This window comes from Leiobunum rupestre, chromosome 11 (assembly GCF_980474605.1).
Source record: "Leiobunum rupestre chromosome 11, qqLeiRupe1.1.hap1, whole genome shotgun sequence".
NCBI classification, from domain to species: Eukaryota; Metazoa; Arthropoda; class Arachnida; order Opiliones; family Sclerosomatidae; genus Leiobunum; species Leiobunum rupestre.
In genome coordinates, this window is record NC_143394.1 from 26,991,646 (window position 1) to 27,014,455 (window position 22,810).

Sequence of the window (22,810 nt, forward strand, 5' to 3'; positions counted from 1 at the left end):
ACAGTCTCGGCGATTCCAGTCAACCGAGCTATATCGCGAGACCTTTTAGAGTATCAACGTAAAATATTTGGTTCTTTACACGTTAAAAGACGATTCAAACCTTAAACCAAAAGTAAATAGAAAACAAGAAGTTTTCTTTCGTTAAATTTCAATATAAATAAAATCTGTATCCGTACATTAAATTTTATTTTCAAAAAATACATAAATTAGATTAATTAAAAATTTTAAATTAAAAATAATAATACCAATTTATCTACGCTTCGTGTTATTTTATTTACTTTTGGTTAAAACTTAATTTAAATAAAAAAAGGGGATTTTATTGTAATATACGACTAGCATACGTCTTCACCTAGTGAAGATTTTATTTATGTATAAAACACTTCAACGAAAAAATAAAAATATTGAATTTTTGCGGGTAACGCATTTTCGTTACTCCTCGACATTTTAAACGAATCCGCATATTTTATAGTTTGAATTGAGAACAAATTGTAGAAAAACATTCTATAGAACCTTATTAATTTTATATACGTAGATATATTCCTGTGAACTTTGGTTTTCAAGAGGCAAATTTGAAAGAGTCGTTTTTCCATACGCATTGACCTCCATATAGGCGAATATTATATATATATTAAGGCTGTCGTAACTACAATATAACGTATTTTCTGTCGATTCGAAGTTTTCACTTTTCCAATTTGCCCGATTTAAGCGTCTCGCTTTCATCAAAGGGCAACGACTTTTATATTTGGGTGATTCCACGCACAGGTCAAAACAGATTATACGGACGGCCGTTCTGTTTTAATTTATTTTTGATATGGTACTTATAATAACCGTACGAGATTTCAATGTCTTTTTCTTCTTTCTTTTCTTTTAAATTTCGAAATCATTTACCCCAGCAAACTAATATAGCCTTTTCGATATACGTAGACGTCAAAATTGCGAAATTATTTACATATTATATAATAGAACGAAAATAATAAAAAATTGAACACTATAGCACCATTTAGTCAAATTTATCTTTGTAATTACGGTAAATATATTTCCCCGCGGGCCCACCTGCCATATATATAAAGTTTCCTATATACGGCAAAAGATTTCAAGATTTTAAATCACTTTTGTTTAAAAAAACATTTAAAATTATTTAAATTCGCCTTTCTGTCTAACAACCAACAACGTTTACCCTTTTTTTATGTTACTCTCAAAATGAAATTGGGCTATTAAATAAACTGGGAAAAAGTTTCGGGAAAAACATTCACGACGGGTTAGTATATAATATCTAAACTGGATACCTGACACATTTTCTTCAACCTAAAAATGAAAGAAATTGGAATTTGGGGAATATTGGAAGGAGCTATGAATAATAACTTCCACCGAAATTAGGGCGCGGTTTACAGCGAATTATTAGTGGTTAAAGAGAGTCGCGTAAGCCGCGTGTATATCCTTTATTTCTTTATATATTTATACAAACCGGATTTAATTTCCCGGATTTATTAAACACCACTCCTAGTTTTTTTTTTTCAAAATTTTAGAATTTTCCATATTTCTTTCGTTTTTTTTTAAAACTCCGCGTATGTACCTCTCGCGTGGCTGGACATTTCGTTTTTGTAAATTTATTTAAATTTAATTTTAGAATTATTTTAATATACTAATTCGCAGTTTCGGGTGGTCGCGTTTTCCCATTTTATTTTCCATATCCCCGGTGGGTTTTTTTTCGCGTAATCTTTGGTATCGATTCATTTTTTAGCGTCGTGAATTTAGTGTCTCGAGATTTAGATAGAGGTTTTGGTTGTCGGGGTTAAGCTATGAGGTGCGGCGCTGAGAAAAGGCAAACGCACGTGGAGATCACAGTGAAGAATGTAAACAAGATCAAGCATATTCTGTCTATAACCATTGCCGCGAACTTCCACTCCGCGATGATGTCCCCGGTCTCGTCGTCTTTCTTCATCCTGCTGGTGATGAACCGGAGTTCTTTGAGGATGGCGGTCAGCTCCCTGTGCGCGCTGAGGCACAGGCTGGTCGACTGGGCTTCTTCGGTAGGCACGTGCAGGTAGCCCGCAGCGGGATTGCTGTTGGGCTGCTGCTGTTGCTGACGAAAATCGTCGTCGATGTCCAGCACGTTGGCCAACAAGGATCGGGAGGAACGCTCCTTCAGTTCCAGCTCTCTCATCTTGCTGGTCATCATGATGGTCTTTCGCGTCATCTTCTTGCCCGGACGCTCCATCCGAAGAATCCATGGCAGCCATATTATCAGAACCGTCTTCACCTAAGCGAAACCAGGACGGGTTCGCGCGTTCGCATTAGAATGGTTTTGGGAAAAAGAGTGTGGGACAAGAGTGTGGGACATTTTTCGTTAGACAACTATTTTTATACGCCAATTTAAACATAACGGATATTCCAAACAAAAACCAATTCAGTTCAGGGTATCAAATTATAAAATATTTAACTTTAATTAAAATTCTAAAGAGGGAGCGAGAGTGTGTAGTTAAAAAGAAAACCACAATTATTAATAATCTACCCAATTACTCGGTCAATGTCATCAAGCGTACGCCGTACATGCTTTAACGAAAAAATATTATTTCCAAAAGCATATTGCCTAAAGATACTAATTTAAACGCGGTAGGTCAAAAGGTATAAAATTAATCAGTTTTATAAACTTTTGCTAATAGACCACAGCTTGAATTATCAAAAAGAACGGAAAACGTAGCGTAAAAACTGTATATATACAGGGTGTTTCAAAAGGTTATGCATAATTTTAATGGAGTGAGTTGAGAAGTATGCCTGTTGTTTTCCCATTTTAATACTTTAAATACTGTTAAAGTTTACTGTTTTACGCTGGTTACCTCGATTTGTCCTATCACATGACCCAAACCTTAATGTTCGCATTTCCCTGCTGCTTGGTTTTGCGCTTGTTGCAGCCTACTTCCAGGCGCTAGTAGGCCACACTTTGAAGCTCTCTGGCGCTCTTTTAGCTCATCGTAGGAAAATGGGGGAAAAACAAGCATACTTCTCAACTCACCCCCTACAACTCCTTAAAATTTTTGCATAAATCCTTGAAACACCCTGTATATAAAGAAATACTTACGAATGTTGGCATTTCGTGAGTGTCCGAGTTCCTGTGATGATAGTTGAGCACCACCACCGTCATAACAACAGAAAAGGCTACCATAATCATGATGCAAGCAAAGTACGTTCCTGTCCAAGGGTACAAAAAACATTAAGAACATCATTATAGTGAGTTTCTCGGCGTAAACCCTTTCCAAGCAGCACCGCCACGTCTGTTTCCAGACAATTACCACTTTCAGTCCAAGGCTTATTATAGTCGACAAAAGTAGTTTTCTGCCGGCGAAAATTGTAGGCTTAAGAAAAATGTTTTTAAGTCCTATTAACAGAACCTCGTTAGCGCGACTTTAAAACAAAGAAAAAAAAAACGGGGGCCAAGGCCTACGCCGAGGCTTAGAAAAGAAACGAGAGCAAAAAAGAGGACGCTCGCGAGAGGAACGATCCATCTCGGGAAGTAACTTCTATCCCATTAGGTCTTCAATGACATTTGCCAGTAATTCTAATTATCACGCCTAAGCTTCTCCCACTCGCACTCCTCTCTACATCCATTCTCTCTCTTTTTTTACCGTTTCCTATCTTTTAAAAACTCGGCAGGTTTTCCGCTCAAGAATTAAAAGGGTGGAATGAACTTTGGTCGCCATCTAGCGAACGGCGCCAACATTTCACTTCATTTATAATGGCAAAAGGAACCTTTAAAGTCTTAATGGCTTCTAGACTAAGGACTAAATCTTACCCTACTTTTAGTTTATTAAAAAACCGTTTCGAATCATTTAGCCCTTTCTTCGTTACTTTCAAAATCGAGTCTATTTACTTGAAAAATTAAAAATCGGTATCTATCCATCTAGACCGTGAAACTAGAAAATAGCAGTTAGAAATGGCATCTCGGGATATGCTACTTACTTCCGGTAATGTTACGATGTTAGCCTAGGGGCGCGTCAAAATTCTAAGAAGGAATTCAAAAGTAAATATTTCACGACAATATGAGGGAAGAAAACATTTGATTTATAATTTAAAAGGAAAAATTTCATTATAAATTAACTTAACATTCGGTTTTCTCTTAAATTCATTTTCGTCCACAAAAATATCATAATGTTTATTTTCTTCAGCATCAAGTAAACTGATTAGAATATTAGCTGCCATTATAATTTTTAAAATCCTCCCTTTTTGACCAAGTGAGAATGCTTGCGATGGTACATAAGCAGTAAACTGCTCTAACAGTTATGCTGGATTCTTCTTCGATTATTACCACGTTTTCCGAGCTAACAAATATATAATACCAGGAAATTATACGTGCATATACTTGGAATGTTTATTGATTGAATGTCAACTAATGCACTCTCACCGTGAAGTTCTTGGATAATTTATAATACTCTTCGCCAAACTGGTGTAAAATAATGTTTTCAGATTGTTAGAAAAGTCCAAATTGGCTTTTGCGCACTTTTGAGAAAAGGCTTAATATCGTATTAAATATTTACGTCACACCTTGGACGAATAAGACAGGTACGCTTCCTGGATATGTCACTCGTAACTTCCCCAACGCTAGGCCGTTCGCCCGTTAAAAGGCTCCAAAACTAGAAAACAAGTGGCATAAATTTATTGCGCATGCGCCGCGAATACGGAATATGACCTTTTCTATGACGTAATCAAAATCACAATTATTTTTTAGATGAGTACTTTTTTGTTTGTACCATCAACGCAAAGTTCACCGTTTGGTGGCGCGACTCGCGGTTTTTTTGGCGCGTTTTGACGGCCGCATATTCCAATTAGTGACTCCATAAGTCTATAATATTAGTCCATAAGTTTGTCACTTTGGGGAATATTTTTTTGAGAGCTAGTAACGGAGTGACGTCATCACAAGAAGAAAATCTCCCAATAGCGAGGCGCTGTCAAAGCTACGTGGGACGTGTTAGCAAGCGGATGCACTACGGAGACGAAGCCCGTAATGCAGTCTGTCTCGGGAATAGCTCTCAGTAAAGCTTTTGCATGTGAAGAATAGGAAGTGTCACACTTATGTAAAATATTAAACACTTATGGTGACACCAAAGTCTCACGATGAAAATCTCGGCTATAAAATACGCCCTTTTCAATGAGAATCGTTAGAGACAATATAATCCTCGTTAGACGTTCCAAGTGTATAAGTATATAATTTCCTGATAACAAACATCAGCATAGGGAAACGTTTTGCGACCCATAAATATTAAAGTTACCATTTCTTTCAATTAGGAGCTTGTCTCCATACGCCGCGAAAAACTAAAAAGCTACCGCGTAAAAGAGAGAGCTTTAAGCCAAAGGACTAACGAGAACTTCACGGAAATAATTCCGCGTAAAAAATGAGTCCCATTAAAGAATCAGATTAGGCTGTCAACGCTTAAAAACGTTCGGGAACGGGGAAAAGCGAGGAATATAATTTTTGTAAAACGTAACATGCCAGATACGGCTCGACAGAAATATTTCCCGCAAAGGATTCAATTTCCCCCTTCCCCGCTCATTTCAGAATCCACACCTATCCCCTTTGTTCTTCCGCCGTTAATGTAACGACTGTAATAGATGAGAAAGAGAAGAAGGAGGGACGGAAATCTGTCACGCGTATTTCCCCAATGTGTACCTTAGCTCAAAAACACAAAGTGACATTTTTCAAAGAGAGAAATATGGTCGGGAGAGTGGAGTTTTCGTAATGGTTGAAAATAGGGACGACAAATAATAAAGGCTGCTGAGAGGGAAACCCGTCTAACGCTACCTTTAAAAACCGTAAAACTTATTATTAAGACTAGCGCTAATTAAAATATTTTAAAATAATCCTCCAATGAATTTTGATAGGGCCACATCGACTTCTGAATTGAACTAGTTTGCATCAGAAGCGTGCCACCTAGGAGCAACAAACACAAGGAGAACGCAGCTAGCCTTTATACACGCTAACGCAGTGTCGCGTACAAATTTCATTGGACGAGCCTTTACGCTGAACCTTTTACGGAAAGGGGGAAGACAATTTCCGAATTTTCCCCTTTCGACGGCAACAAGCGCTAAAGCGTCTAACCAATGAAAAATGTACACAATGGTTGGTTGCGTACTCCTCGTGTGGGGTGCTGTGTTTGTTGCTCCTAGGTGCCAGAAAATGATTGGCCCAGTTTGATATGACGCGGTACCTACGCCGATTAAGCCTTGGACTGATTAAAAATAAATGAACGTGAGGTTTCGGTAGGCCTGATATTTCCAAACAAGTTCTTTCTACGGAGGCGATACTACCCGAAACGTTTGATTAAATAACGTTGGTAAACGAAAACAATTTAAAAATATCTACAACATATTTTAAGGGCTATAAAGATCAGATTATTTTGCACAGAACGGTAACGGACCTTTTACAATTGAGCTTATAAGAAGTAAGCAAACGTGAATAAGAAAGTGCTTGTTTGGTTTATAGGCCTAGCAAATCATGAAGGGTAGGTTGATAGTAGCCTAATCTACTACGCAATCGCCAAAAACTCTTAAAATGAAACGAACAAAAATCATATAAATAGATCAAAAAATGATAAAATGGGAAGGTTAGAAAAGAAGGGCACGGCACTAATTCGTCCAAAATAACGAAATAAGAACGTGAAAATAACGCACATGCCATTCGGTGACAACCATATTGATAAAGACACCATAAAACATAAACCAAGTGAAACTGAAATCAGCCCAAAACATTAATCATAATTGATATCTTTTAAACAGAGAGATACAAAAAGGGGGTAAAGGGCCCGAAAAATCGCGCCTGCCACGGGTATAGGGGGCGCTCATTATACCAGGAAATGGTGAGGGGGGTTTCTGCGGACTGGGGCGCCATTTGAGCCACGTTCACACTAGAGCCTAAATCCCAGTTTAGGTCGGTTTGTATGCCAGTTTTGAAACGATAATTCTTAGTTCACACGTGCGAAATCGCTTCACCCCGGTTTGCTAATAGCCAAGGCTTAACGCCATTTCAAATTATGACTAGAATTTTGAAAATACTAAAATGTATCTCAAAACAATTAGTTAATCATGTTTACTATACATATAGTATTATTATTTGACATTATTTAGAATATAATCCCCATTATTTTGGAAAATACGAGCAATTTTACTTCCCCGCCTTGTCGTTTTGAAAGAGATTCTAAGCGAACCGACTTGGACGAGTGGCTTCCCGAACCAACACGAAGCGATTTCTCACGTTGGTTTTAAAAACCAGTTATCTAAACGAAGCGAATTTAGGGGTAAGTGTGAACGTAGCTTTAGTGACGTCGTAATACGAAATCGACAGAGCGCGGACGTGAAAGAGACTCTCCCGGTCACGAGTGCAGTCCACAAATCATGCGTTCGACGATTAAAACCAAGCATGCATTAAATGCTTTAATAAACATTTCGAAAACACACGATGTCAATACGTATAAGTTAAATTTACGGGTTTGGTGGTAGGCATGCGTTTTTAAAACGACTTCCGAGACTATATTTACCGAAATTACTGCCACGATGCCAGCTGACTCTGTTTTGGGGTCTAAAATATGGAGTTACTTGATTATCGCTTTATAAACAAATCGTACCTGATTTATTACCTTTTAAAACTCGCAACGCTTATAGGGGGGTCATTTAAATTAATCAGGATAGAACAATAAAAAGCGGAACAATTATTTAAAATAGTTTTAGGACGGTTAAATTATTCGTTATAGTTAGGTAGATCAGTTAGTCTACGCTACGTACGGTTTTGACATCACTATAAGCGAATTATGTCTCATGCATTTCAATAACTAAATTTTTTTTAATTTAAAAAAAATCTAAACGAAATTTAGAGAAAAAAATTGGATTACCGTTGTCACCGCGTTTAAAAAAATAAAATTGAGAATAAAAACTAAATCATAATTTGCATAAAAGCCGCAAAATAAATAGTAAATTTTATCAATTGGTATTCTATCTTAGCGTTGTAAAAGGTTTTAAAATATCCAAAAATTCAACTAAAAAGATTGATTTTGTAAAGAATAAATAAATATCCCGGATAAGATATTGTTTTTGAGAGAGATAACATGATCTGAAACTAAAATCGCACCTATGATCGAGAAAGTGTCTGAGGTAGGAGGCAATGTATCCGTTACCATCAGTTGAAAGACAGACAGAGACAGGAGAATGGTGACACCTGCAAATATCAACCATGGGCTACTTTTAAGCTAGGTCTGGCTAGTGGAAATGTGGAAAACAAGACGCTGCGTTCGTAACGAATGCCCTCAAAAGTTGGCTCGCGCATTCCGGTACCATTTAAAAAATAAGGTACGGTGGGGTCTAAAACGTGTAGTGCGGAGGTCAGGGGGTCCAGGGCTTTGAACGGGGAACGGCTTAAAGAGACTGTCCAACTGACCACAACATGCACAAATAAAAAGAGAGTAACGGGTTCGAATCTGTATGGCCACGTGGTCCACCTGACATTTGAAAATAAAACCAAACTAAAAAGCACAACGATTCCAAAAAACCAAAATGAAAAAACAAAAATGAAATAATAATAAAATGATAATAATCAAAGGGAGAGTGTTAGTTTGGTGTGCGAGAGTGTGTCGATATTGCGGGTTGAGAGGGGGTACTTTGGGTCCGAGAAAGGGGTACTTGTGTGTCCCACCTATGATGGAGACGGCGTCGGACGTAGGAGGCATGGCCTCAGCCAGTTGTAGCATAAAGACAGTCAACGAAAGCAAGATGGTCACACCTGCCGATATAAGACAATTATCATCACCCGCCACAACAACAAAACAGACACCAATAAGATTATCCCCAGCTCAGTTCCATCGCTAAAAGCACACGCGAAAAACTACAGACATTTTGCTTCAAATTAATACGTTCACTTCCTGGCGAATACCACAATTCTACCACAACTTACGTTTCCAGATTGACGGGGAAAAGTGCTTACATTAGTAAAAGTGTAAAGAGATACTCGTAATCTAGAAAAATATATTTCAACTCCCCTGAGAATATCCTGGTGCGGTATCTCCCATTATCGTGCTAAATATGCTGTTTCGGTTTTGTTAAATTACCTTTTCTTTTATAACAATAACGTCAATTAATGTCGTTATGAAAATTTATTGGTTTTATTACGCAGGAATTAATAAAATTAGAAGTTTCTTCTAAGCCAAGGAAAACTTCTGCGTATGGTTAAAAGAAACTTTGTTTGCTGATTTCCACGGTACAGGGTGCTAATAAAAATTGAATAACAACATGTAACTGTTATACCTTATAGGGCTCGGATGCGGGTTGAATACCGACATTTTAATTCTATTAGGTTGTAGCAGAAGTAAGTGAACCGAAGTTATCGAAATAGCGCTCAGAGTCGGCTAGGGCGTTTTCCTTATGAAAATGATGAGAAAATCGAGTCAAATTAAAGCTAATTTCCATCCCGATCTTTTGACTCGATGAATTGCACTTGGGAATTGTGGGTATAGCTATTTCTATGTATAAAAAATGGTTTCATAAACACAAAAACCTATTTTTTGCCTAGAAGCAAAATTTTAAATTCGATGTCAAAATGTAACTTCATAAGGAAAACGCCTCCAACATGGGGAGTATAGCAGTCTGATAACTTTGGTTCATTTACTTCTGGTTGTAGGTAATGCGAGTTCTTCGGTTTCACCTTTCCATCAAATTTGTAGAGGGTATCGGTAATAGATAGTGTAGGGTTGGCTCGCGTGGCATGAAGGGCTTACCACCACCTTTCTACGCTATTTAACCCGGCCACTCGAACAAAAGGCAATAAAAGTCGCTAAAGGACTTGGGCCTAAGGTGGTGCCTTGGGTTTTCCTAGCTGACTATATATTTATTTAGATTTAAAGGTGACGGTTTATGAAATTAAGTTAATGTAGAAAATTAACACTTTGAAACTAATTTTTTATTTATAAATGATTTAAGGACAAAGACGCAACTACGCAGCCCAAAACGTTGTACATTATTGTTTAGAGCGTGGTCATTTACGCTGACTTACAGCGGTCAACCGTAAAAGCTATAATAGTCTATTAAAAGTGTAATGTTCTCGCTTAGAACAGCACGAACCAGCTATAGAACAAATACACGATACGCCGTTTAAGGGCAACAGGGGGGATTGTCGTCCACGAAAATACAGTAATGAAAACCTACCCGAACGTGCGAAATCTCTACAGTGGCCTATTAAAGGATCCACTATTTTAGGCCCAGAGCGCGAGTGTGCGCGCTCACCAGAGATAAAACTCTATATGGCTCCTGATGAATCCCGATAAGATTCACCTTTATTGCCGCCTTTCCTTAATGGAGGAACTGGCACATGGTTTTGAGAGCCCACACGACGCGAAAAAACGCTTTTTTTTCACCAGTGCAAACCAGACTTAAAACACCCGTTCAACTTCACTCCATACGCGTACTTACCCCGAGGATAACGTTATAGGAAGAGTTGGCGATAATAACTGGAGTCGAAAGACTGTCTTCGTAACATTGCGACGTCACTTTTAACAAGATTGATTACCGGAAAATTTAATAAGCAACTTTACTTTTAGCTCATTTTCTACTTTATAACGTCAAACGTCTTTTTTGATATAAAGCAAACTTTGTTTTCCTTTACAATGTTGGCAATATAAAATTCATTTCCTAAATTGAGCGTATAAGTACATCACCGAATTTAAATTAGAAACTTCCCAGGGGCTAAGCCCTCCTCACTGCCTCCGCAAATACAAAGAGGACATCATCCATCTTCCTACCCCGGCTCGAAATCGATTTGAATATTTTAATTAACCGCAAATCAACCGGGTTCGAATAAGATAAGCGAGGATTAACCAAAGCCTATTGTCGAAATTAACTACGGATACCAAGAAAACTGGCGTAGCTCGTCTATAAACTAGATCGGTTGTTGTAATTGAATTGACGCTAATCTGGCGGAATTTAATTAGTTGTCGATATTACTTTAACGCGTCTGCCATTAAATTTCATCAGCATTGTCAAATTGGGAATTGTTTTTTTCTTTACAATCGTGTACACTTTTTTCTCGCCTAACTGATTCCGGCTCACCTAGCAGCGATTGAAGGTGGTGATTTTGGTAAAATCCTAACATGCCCCTACCATAATCCTTCAGGCTTCTGAAAGGCCCATTTGGTTTTCACCAGATTATAAATATGTAGAATAAGTAGATAATTCCATAATGAAAAGGGATAATAAAGCTAAACCCTAAGCAAATTTGAAGAAATTTAATACTTACTAATACCGATAGGTCTTCGAGCAAACAAAAACGCGAAACTCGGACCAAATAGATCTTCGAGTGAATAATTAAATAAAATAAAATAAAATAAAATAAAATAAAATAGCCAGAAAATTCAACGGTACACCGGTTTCGTCCTATTTGGGACTCGTCAGTACCGTGCGGGAAATCTGGCTCGCGACTATAACACCGAATAGAGAAACTAAGCCTAAATATTAAAAATTTCAAAACGAGTTGCATAGCAACGGAAAGCCGAATAGGGGGAGAGTGGTGGATATTAGTATATACGTAATGTTAAGTTAAAACGAACCACCTATGGACTGCATTGTAAAGGATGATAAAATTGGCGAATAAGTAGATAAGTCCATATTCTATTTGGTCCGAGTTTCGCGTTTTTGTTTGCTCGAAGACCTATCGGTACGAGCTATTAGTAAGTTTTAAATTTCTTCAAATTTGTTTAGGGTTTAGCTTTATTATCCCTTTTCATTGTGGACTTATCTACTTATTCGCCAATTTTATCATCCTTTATAAATATGTAGATATGGGTACGAAACCCTAAACATTTCTCAGTAATATTTTCTAAAACAAACCATTGAATGGGGTGAAATAACGATGTCTCAATTTATCGTTATTATTACATTTATAATATTCTTTTATTTTTAAAAATATTCTTTAAACGTATATCAGCTTAGCATCACACCAAATATCGAGCTTCTGCCTGGTGAGTTATAAAATACCAAATGAAACGATGCTTTTCTTACAACCTTCTTAAAATAAGCTGATCATGGTTTGTAAAAATGGCGTCCATCTATTGATCCATTCTATTCAACAACAACTTTCTTTTTTAAAATAATGTACGTTAAAAGTACACCTTTGTACCTTTAAAATCGGGATAGAACCACGTTATCTTAAGAATGGGTGGTATTTCTTAGAGGCGTAGAATGTTTACGTTAATAGGGACGTAGCTAGCGCGGAAATTAAATTAGCCATCCTGATAAATTTTAAACCCTCTTGGGCAGAATTTACGTTTGAATGGATAAACAGGGTTCACTCATTAATGACTAACCGGGCACCCTCGGCCCACTAAAAGTTCTTTCCCCAGTGAGAAAAAAAAGCTAGTTTTGATCGACACGGCCGCGTAAGACAAAGCCAGCCCTTGCTTTTAATTTCGAGCTTACGTAAGCTGTTTTTTGGGAGGGGTTTTCGGGCTGGAAGAGCTTTCCCTTATACGCAAAGACCCTTTGATCAATCAACTGTTAACTCAATTTTTCCGGGGCTAAAAAGAAGAGTGCTATAACAACGCCTTCTTAAACTTACGAAATAAGGGGTTAACACGGCGGGGCACATTAAAGCGGAAAAATAAGAAGAACGTCTTACCTAAGGTGAGTTTTTCGCCAGAATCAGGCGGTAGTGTGAAGCCGAGCAAAGTCATAGACGAAATAAGAACACAAGGGATAATGAGGTTGAAACCGTAGTACAAGGTTCGACGCCTTATGTGGATGGTAAATGTGATGTCTACGTAAGGCTCCGGACAGCAAGAGTAAAGATGGACATTGCGATGTCCCGGAACCTCTGTGGCCGGACGAAACACACAAATGTCAAAATAAACATTTCACTTAAACTACAAATTTCATTATTTAATAAGCGTAGGAGAAGTGATAGTTTCGTGTGGCCACAATACGCTCGCTAGGAATACCGACCCATGAGATGCCATTCGCCATTGTGGACGTAAGTGCTCAGATCTCCGCCCTCTTCGCCGGCCAGACGGAGGTCGAGTTGCAGACCATCATATGTCCACGATCCAAACTTCATCTCGCACATTTGGTCGTCGAATGGGAACCAGGTTATATCTATTTTGCAGGTACTCTTGAAAATCCCCGGTGGGATGTAAGAGCAACTTCCGTTGCTTCGAACTACGACATTTGTGGGATACGTGCCGTCGAATCGCTCGTCGGCACTGCAAATTGCAAAGACAGAAAGCGCCTTAAGCATCATTTTATTGCACCACATCAAAGGTCAAATAAGTAAGCCTTGACCTAATGTAAATAACCATTTAATTTTGAGAAAGTCTAATAAAATTTTCAATTTTGCTTATCAATGATCTTTCAATATACCGACAAGAAGCCTACAAGATCTCCGACCGGTTATAATAAATTCCTTCCACCGAATGCTTATCGAACCACCCACTTTAAATAAGACCGTTTCAAGCGAAAATAAACATATTCATTTTGAACGACGAACGACGACTATTGAGGAGGGGGGAGGGGCAAACTTGAGAAGCATCTCGAGACCTTTTCACTCGCTGTTCGCATTTACTGGCGGGCTAAGGGTTCATACTTGAAATTTCCCCTTTCAACGTATTATTAGACAACTCATAAAATCGTATTAGCCCTTCGACGATTAGCCGTTATTTGTCTATTGTCGCTGGATTCTAGATCCCTCCCTGGAGGCTTCCATTAAGCCGGAAATCCGAGCCGCCTAACGGTACTTAAGGTTAGCGGAGACGGTAACGCGTCGCGAATTGTCTGGCGCGTTAATACAAGGACGCGGAAGGCGTAATAGCGCTACTCACCTATTGTACATAAGGACATCGGGCTTCCATATTCTGTTGGGCGGAATTCTCAGATCTTTCACTCCGCCGTAGTCACTGGGATTCCAGCGCAAGTTGACGTCTACCCACTCCTGCAAAAATGCCACCGCATACGAAGGTCAATAACGAGGTTAAGCGCGGAGGATCGCTTAGAAAATAACGATTACAATATCGACTTTAATCAAAATATTAAAGCCGCGCTGGCGGTTAGGCTTCCAAAGTCTATAGATTATAGGCGATATATGACACGTTATTCTCGGAGCGTTTTGAAGAGCTAAGCTCTCTAATAAAACGACCAAATTGGTCATCCTGTTTCTCCTATTAAGCTAAGAATCGAGAGAGAGGGAGGGAAATGTTTCGGTGGAAAATCACCCATTTAAAACCAATTAGGACTTATATCAACGAATTTGAAGTTTGAATACATTAGTAAAATCGCGTGGAAACTATTTCGTATTAGTGAAGGACAAATTAAACTATAACAGCTTGAAGCCGAAGTTACCCCCAATATACGGCAATTTCGACTAATATTGCATTTCCGGAACCTAAATTTGATTGAATTCTTGATAATTTAATTTGTACACTCTGTTTGAAAAGTCTTCGACAGCTGAAATTTTTGCCCTCTTTTTAATTCTGCTAGAAAACTATAATAGATAGTTCGATGAAACCAATTGCAACTTTTATTTATTTTCCAATATCTTTCATTATTTATCGGTTTCGTCCGCCAAAAATTAATAGTTTGGCGGGAACCGTCAAAACTCATTTTTGACAACTGTTTAAATATTGGTTCTACGGCACTGACTCGCGCGTTTTTGAATTCACAATGGTCGATTCATATTTAGAAAGTGGAAAAATTATCCCTCTACAACCAACGGTTGAGAAGTTATAGCGTTTCCAAACTCTCCTCGAAACTAGGAAACACCTAAAATGCATCAAGCGATTATAAATAACGCAACTTCGACGACAATTTGGAAACGCGATAACTTCTCAACCGTTGGTTGTAGAGGGATAATTTTTCCACTTTCTAAATATGAACCGACCATTGTGAATTCAAAAACGCGCGAGTCAGTGCCGTAGCACCAATATTTAAACAGTTGTCCCGCCAAACTATTAATTTTTGTCGGACGAAACCGATAAATAACGAAAGATATTGGAAAATAAATAAAAGTTGCAATTGGTTTCATCAATCTATCTATTATAGTTTTCTAGCAGAATTAAAAAGAGGGCAAAAATTTCAGCTGTCGAAGACTTTTCAAACAGAGTGTACGTTATTTCGAAGCAATACATCAAGCCCTTTATTTTAAAAAATAACCCGGTTTAAAAATGTGGAAAGCTAATTAATGAGATTGAATTTAAATGGCTTCTCTTTTTAATTATTGAAATATAGTTAATTATTATTCTACAATTGGCATTAATTCCATAATCAAACCTCCAATTTTTTAAATGAGCGATTCCATGAATACGTTTTGAAAGAAACGACAGCGGCAAAAGTCTTAAGAGCACTTTCCTTAATTAAGAGATTTTTAAGAAATTGCTTCTGATAGAGAGGAGAATCATTATCTCACAAGCGGCCGGGGGGGGGGGGGATAATAAAAAATGGTGCTTTTACTCAATTGAGGTTTTTTTCCCCTTCTCTCTCTTCTTAGCTCTGAAATTCTCGGTATTATATTTATCTTAATACCTTTCTGAAACTAAAACATTCCAATTTAATGTCTAACCCATTAAATGGAAGATAAAAATCTAATTTGTAAATAGAAAATAAATAGTTGCAGAGACAATTTTCTAACGTGCATTTATTTAAAACAACTAAGATCTATAAAAATGTACGAGCTTCATGCTAGAATTTTTCAAAAGGTGAAATTCTGGTATCGAAAGCGGAAACACTTTTTTTCCCAAAAAAAAATACATTCATAGCAAAACAGAAATGGATTATTTGAAATGTATGCAAGGCAAATAGAGTGACGGAAAAAGGATGATCAGAAGACCATTGGGGTTTGGTGAAGTCATAGAACGATTGTTACGCTTCCTCATTATAATTTATCATTATTCGAAAAAAGAGGCCTATCTTAATTGGCGAGCTACTTATCTGGTTAAGTTAGATTGAAATCTCGTAAACAATAGATTTTGATGGAATCTTTGGTAAGCCTTAGACTTTAGAATTTTTAGATGTCATCATTTATCGCGGTACGTATCGTTTTAAATCCCAACTAGAGCTACACTTTAAACGGGACTTTACGTTAAATTTACGTGCCTATATCGTCGACTAAATAACGCGGATTATTTAATTAAATTTAAATATCTACAATACGTTTTTAATTTAGATGGAACTACTCCGAATTTTAAAATAAGTATATAATTTTGTTTTAAGTAATAATTTTTCTAATATATATTTGGGGTAAAATATTATTTCGAATTTAGAAAGTTAGAAAGAAGAAACGCATGCAAAACTGTGGTCAGCGCCATCTGTGCCAAGAAATAAAAATAATTCGTTTGCATTATTAAATGTCATACAACTGTGAATTAACGCGATATCGTTGTATATTAAGCGCCATATTTAATATTAGTGTACGATTATTGAAATTAAAATAAAAACGACTTAAACCCAGTATTTATATTTTTTAAATAGTCGCATTTATTTTAATTATATTAATTTTATTATGGTTAATAATTTTTAGTATTTAATATTATGGTGTATGACACTTAAAATGTTCTTTTCTCTCCAATGTACGGTAACATTTTTCGTAATTAAATTTAATTAGCATGCGTAAAAAATTAGTTTCACGGAAAGAAGAGATAATATTTGTTAGAGGATAAATGCAGTTGAAATTATTTGAGTTTATAAAGACAACTTCAGGTAGATCGCCCGATTTTAGCGCGCGCTTTAGAACAATGTTTAGTTATACAGAATTTAGGCTGCGCGTTATTTTAGAGTTCGATTTTAGTGAGACTTTTTTTTCTCTGACCACACAAAGCGATTTGTCCATTTTAATTTAGAAACGATATACAGGGATAGTTTGGTTTGTAATTTATTTAGTTAGTCGAGTTTAGTTAGAACCGAGTTTAGAAATCGCGAGTCCGTTTGCACCTTTCCAACTAGACTTTATCCTCTATTGTTAGGTAGAGTATTAGCTTTTTAAGACTTACCAATTTTAACCAGATATTTGTTACTAAAAGCTGATTCTTTTCGTCCTATAAGAGAAAAGGGGAATAATTGTTGAAGGACAATCAGGAGCCAAAAACATAAATAGGTTTCAACATAATCGCATAGCAAATATATTGTTTGTCCAAGTGCAACGACACACGAAGATAATTATATTTCACGCTACTGCAAGATTTCGGTTTGAGAAGACATCGGGTGGCTATTAAATGACGAATCTGCCTGGATTGGTGGACGAGATGGCGGGTTGGCGGGGGTTCAAATGAAACGAGGAAAATTAAAACTGTATCACATGAAAGCACAAGTGAGCGGATATTTGACTTCGATTGAGATTAATCTAGAGACGTCGCTCGGATTAACCTTAAAGGAAACCAAATTGGGAAAATATAGCTCCCTCGTCCTTCTCAAAATGAAGAAGGCAATAGTGCAAAAAATGGCCCACGGGGAAAAGGGGATTTCAACAACGAATTATATCAAATTTGTAATCGAAATATATGTATATACACATTGATATAGTCAGATTGGATTTTTAAACCTCCACCACTGGTCTTCGACGCCTTAAAAACTTACCAGGTTTAACCAAAGATTAGATGTTACAATTTGATTTTTTTCATCCTATGGGAAAGAATATATAAAGAACTCTGACGAATTTTTTTTTCTTTTCAATTTCACTCTTTGTTCAATTACGAACAATCACGACCTTAAACGTCTAAATTAAAATGAACGGGATACCGACGTTTTTTGGTGCACGCGTGTTTCGGTTTTGATTTTTTGGTGCGGAGAATATTTGGTTGTTAGTCCGGCGAAAATATTTTATGAAAAAAGCTTATGTCATTTTAAAATAATTGTAATGAGAAATGAGTATTTTAAATTAAGAATATTTTTATAAAAGTTTCCTTCGTCCATCGAAACTTTGAGCTACCAAATTTTCGCACCGAAAACTCAAACACTGAAATTACCTCGCACTAAAAATAAGTCACACTAAAAACTACATTACAGAGAAAACCCAAACACCGAAATTTCCTAGCACCAATAGTATGTTACACTAAAAACTAATTTGCACCGAAAACCCAAACACTGAAATTACCTCACACTAAAAATAAGTCACATAAAAAACTACTATGAAAAAAAAACACAAACACCGAAATTAAATAGCACCAATAGTAACGCTGAAAACCACTTCGCACCGAAAACCTAAACACCAAAATTTCCTATAACCAAAATTAATTGTATTAAATTAAAATTGTATTAATTTATTTTCGTTAAAAGCATTAATTGTTTACACTTTTTACACTAACAATTGTAAGTTAGTCTAACGAAATTATTATTAAAATAATATTGTAAAATTGTCTCTTCCGTAATCCAGGTTTTTTTCGCTTCAAATATTATGAAATCACTTCTGTTTTCTTTTCAAAAATAGAAACCACGTAAATTAGTGCTTGTAAGTCAGTAACCCTTTTTTTACTGCTAATGAATTGTCAATGGAAAATTTAAAAATTCAGTGCGTATGAAGCTAAAAAATTCAGTGAACTCAATGTAAATTTAGAAGTAAAATATTTATTTTGCAATAACTTAGCCTAGAACTATATAAGTCATATTTTACAAGTATAAATTCCATTTAATAAAATCGTAAAACGCGACGTTTCTCAAACGAGCCCACTATCTGCGAAATAAAACATGATAGCTTTTACCGCTGTACCCGGAACGCATTTAATGAGATAGATTTAATAGCGCTAATATATTCCGCTACGTTATCAGAGAATGACATTACGGAGGGCAGATCCTGCCGAATATTTATGTTAAATACTTAAATGTTAACCGCGTTATAAAATTCTTATCTGGAAACGACATTGCATTTCCTACAAAGGACTCGGAGATAAAAAAATATATATACTAGGACAAATCTTAGAAAATAGCGTAGTCAATAGCGGGGAAAATATCACGCCTTAAAATGTCGCGAATGTGAAACCAAATATTAAAGGATGAATTATAGGAGGTAACATCAACTACATTGGCCAAAGGGTCGTAATTTTAGTCCTAGAAAGCGTTTTATTTGGAAAAGTGTAGTGGAAAATAATGCGCTTTTCACTTGGCGAACGAAATAACTAGATGCTTCAATCTGCAGTAAATAGGGGGGAAATCGTTTTAATTCAAAATGGCTATTTGAGATGGAAATCTATACCTTTATACGATCATTTTACGTTTCGCGAGTTGATGGGTGATGTACGAGTGTTCTTTAAGTTTCCATGGTAACAGGCGTTCGCAAGCAGTCAACTCAAATTTAGGCCTTTGTGATACTTAAGATGCGATATTGATATTAACACGAATTTACGTCACTTTTATTTATTGAAAATGAAAGTTCATTATTTAACAATTTTATGATAAATTTAAGGCGTGTAGTTTTCAATTATTAATTTCGAGAGTTATTATGACGGGTAAGAATTACCATAAGTAACGTAATAAAAATAAGTGTGACACTAAACGATTTCCGTTAATGAATGATTGAATGATGAAATCATTGAGTTGGGAATAAATAGAGGTACAACTAAATCTGGCTGGCGCGGGACCAATTTCGTTCAATAAGGAGACTTATCCAACTTTATCGTTCTACCGTGGCGGCATCTGTCTCTAGCGGTGGCAACTATATTGCAATTGAATTTTTTCGAGAATCTGATGCGAAATTGAAATGTATGATTTCTCGTAACAAACAAACCTTTGAAGTTGTTTAAAACTAATTGTATTCTGTCAACACGATCCTTTTTAACTCAAGTTACGGTGAGTTATCTAATCATTATTTATTTTTAGCCATATAACTTTACAAAATATAGATGGCGCTACCGCCTAATTATAAAGATGATACGTAGCGTCGGGAAAATAGAAAGTATCATACCTATTCTTAATACGTTACTTATGGTAATGCTAGATAGGTCAATCTCGCTAGAAATTACGTAGTTAGAACGCGTAGAGAAAATTAAATGAAGATGTCGCTTTAGCTGTATGGTACAGTCTCAATTACATCTGTTCCAAAATACAAGATAGGGCTCACTGTATTTATAATTAAAATCAGCGTTTTCTAGAGGTCGGGGATGGTTAACTTTTATTCAATAGATAAAGCTCTCAAAATTATTTGTAAAATGTTTTGATCAAGTAATTTATATTTCTGTATTATCCGATTAATTTTTTGATAAATTTGTAAAATTATTCGGAAAAACGACGTTTTTTACGATAAAAAGCTCAAATTTTACGAATAATACATGTTTTTTAATAATTTCCCGAAATATTAACCGGTAAATTTCTTTGTTTACATTTTTTCCCCGAAAAAAATCAATTTGAACATGGATAATGATTAACCGTCCCCGACCTCTACCGTTTTCCACAGCAAGCCTCAAAAAGTCAGTCGAAACGCGTAATTAGAGTTTGAAAAGGCGAGCTCGGCGCTTTATCAGATTTGAAAAGGATATCTCGAAAGGAGTAAGAGATCTAACTAAATCATTCTCTTTAAAACTAACTTTTGGCAAGGCCCTATAGCGTAGCGGTACACTATAGTACATAATCGCGGTTTTAAAGGCATTCCTTTCAAACTAACGAAAGCGGGAGGGGGAGGGGGAAGTAAAAAGACTAGTCGGGTCAGTCGGGTTTACGGCTTGTATACTCGGAGAGGACTAGCGAGCGGCAAAAAAAACGAAAACGAGCATCTGGGAGGAGAGAGAGAAGTGAAGTCACGATTTATAGCGAAGAGGTATCAATGAGGGAAAGTAAAGGGGAGATTTCGGCTAGAGAGGACCGGACCATAAGCCATCGACAAATGACCCACTCCAGATGCTTTCAGAGAGGGGCCATTCCGTCCCAAAGTCCCGCAGCTCCGATTCAAAAAGAACCAAAATATCGTCGTGGCATTCTGGCAGCTGTAGTGCCACTTAGGACACGCCACTTTCTACGCTCAATCACTCGTTCGGGGCCGACAACCCCCCCAAAAGAGAAGGACCTAAAGATATTGCTCATTCTCTTTTTATGGGTCATTTTAGGCCGAATAAATACGTGGGCGACGCCACGACGAACCGCCCATCTCTCCAACTGATTTTTATCTCTCCCTCAACATTATACGAGCCCCCTTCCCCTACGCCACCATTGCCTTTTATCGAGACTTATATAAAATGGCGGAGAGAAAATAGGTTTACTTCGAGTTAAGTCACCCGCCGATTGATACTTCGCAATTTATTGCGTAATCAGATCTTCTGTTTATCCGCGCGCTTGAGCTGATTTAGGTCGACTGTAAATAAATAAGCTACCACCTTCTTGATAAAAGATGAGGTTCATTTACCTCTATCGATTCTTATATAGGCGAAAACCAGAGGCGTAGGGGGGCAGGGGGGCATCGGCCCCGGACACCAATGGCTAGGGGGCGCCAAAGTATTACATGTAAGATGGATTTGTTGGATTATATATTAAACTCATATTTCTTGAAACTTGAAAAGTACACTTTTTTTTAATTAAAACAAATTAATGTGGTTTTCCAGGGTATATTCCCATTCGACCGAATTCAATATGTTTCCGAAATATAGCCCAAAAGGCGGATTCGGTTCATTGGGACCTTTTGTTTTGTTTTTTACTTTTGCCCCGAGATATAGCAGTTTACGCAAAAAACGTTATACCTAAACAAAATTGCTACAGGTGTACTAACGGTAAGGTTAGGTTAGGTTAGTCTCTCACTTCCCTAGGGTGGCGCGCTTTTATAAATATATTTATGCTTTGAACTTTTTATTTATATCAAGAATACAATAATTCGAACAATTTAATTTTTCATGTCTCCAATAAGACTATCAACACTTATTTATATAAGAAGTAAACCTATTTAAAAAACGTCTCATAAAAACGAAATTTGATGTACTATAAAAATAATATAAACGTGCAAAATTGGGCTGTAAACCGCACAATTGGGGTATTTTCGATCGATTGGGACTCAATGTTAAATCGTTTTCGAACGAATGGGATTTCAGTCGAATGGGACCAAAGCTTTTCCAGAGTTGGGCGCCAATTTGGGTGTTTTGCCCTGGGCGCCAAATATCCTCGCTACGCTGCCTAAAACTAAATTGAAAACAGAGCCCCTCTTAGACAATAACCCCTGAAAATACAATCTTAAAATTATTGGAGATATATGGGATTACAAATTATCAAATAAATATCAAGAATTGATCTATTTATATATAGAGATAATGTTTATATTCCGTCGATTTTTCCCTTCGCTTCCGTTGCAGCTCTAGGATAAGAACCTGGCCCCTCCCCTTAAATGTCAATCAATTCCAGGCTGCGCATTATTAGCTCCCTAAATATTACGTCCTCTTGACGCGATTGACGTAATATACGTATATCCGCGTGACCCGTTAAATAAGAATGCCTCCTTTTCCATTTCCTCCCCCCTTTAGTTGATTCCCCTGGTTCATGATGCGTCGCGACTGACGGAATATAGACATTATCTCTATATATAAATAGATCAATTCTTGATATATCTCGGAAAATCCAGATTATTCCAAATGTTTTAAATAGGATGTATTGTAATTTTGGGGAATACAGTATGGCCCATAGGTTGACTGATCCAAGTTTTTAAAACACGAAGATTCAAACCAGTGGCGGCTCCAGGAATTTTCGCGAGGGTAGGCAAACCAAATAAATGGGCCCGGGACCCCCCTTTTCTCAACGAAATGCTTCAATAAAATAAAGTAGTGATGTACATGACGAATAAAATAGTTCTAACAACAGTAAAACGAGTCCATATATAACAGAACTGGTTTTATTTACTAGG

General features: G+C 36.9%; 1 protein-coding gene across 4 annotated transcripts in view; it reads right to left on the bottom strand.

The window, feature by feature from the left end:
- Window positions 1-254: 254 nt before the first annotated feature.
- Window positions 255-22,810, bottom strand: part of LOC149922090 (neuronal acetylcholine receptor subunit alpha-7-like) — a 176,221-nt gene continuing 153,665 nt past the window's right edge. For 2 of the 4 annotated variants that reach the window (XM_090162530.1, XM_090162533.1), the window contains exons 3-9: window positions 16,998-17,042; window positions 13,839-13,948; window positions 12,967-13,223; window positions 12,644-12,838; window positions 8,675-8,761; window positions 3,080-3,189; window positions 255-2,260 (exon numbers count right to left, since the gene is read on the bottom strand). In XM_090162530.1, coding sequence (XP_090018656.1) covers window positions 1,793-2,260; window positions 3,080-3,189; window positions 8,675-8,761; window positions 12,644-12,838; window positions 12,967-13,223; window positions 13,839-13,948; window positions 16,998-17,042 — 1,272 coding nt within the window. In that variant the 3' untranslated portion in view covers window positions 255-1,792. The remainder of the gene's footprint in view (window positions 2,261-3,079; window positions 3,190-8,674; window positions 8,762-12,643; window positions 12,839-12,966; window positions 13,224-13,838; window positions 13,949-16,997; window positions 17,043-22,810) is intronic. The other 2 variants (XM_090162532.1, XM_090162531.1) reach the window with 2 other exon arrangements.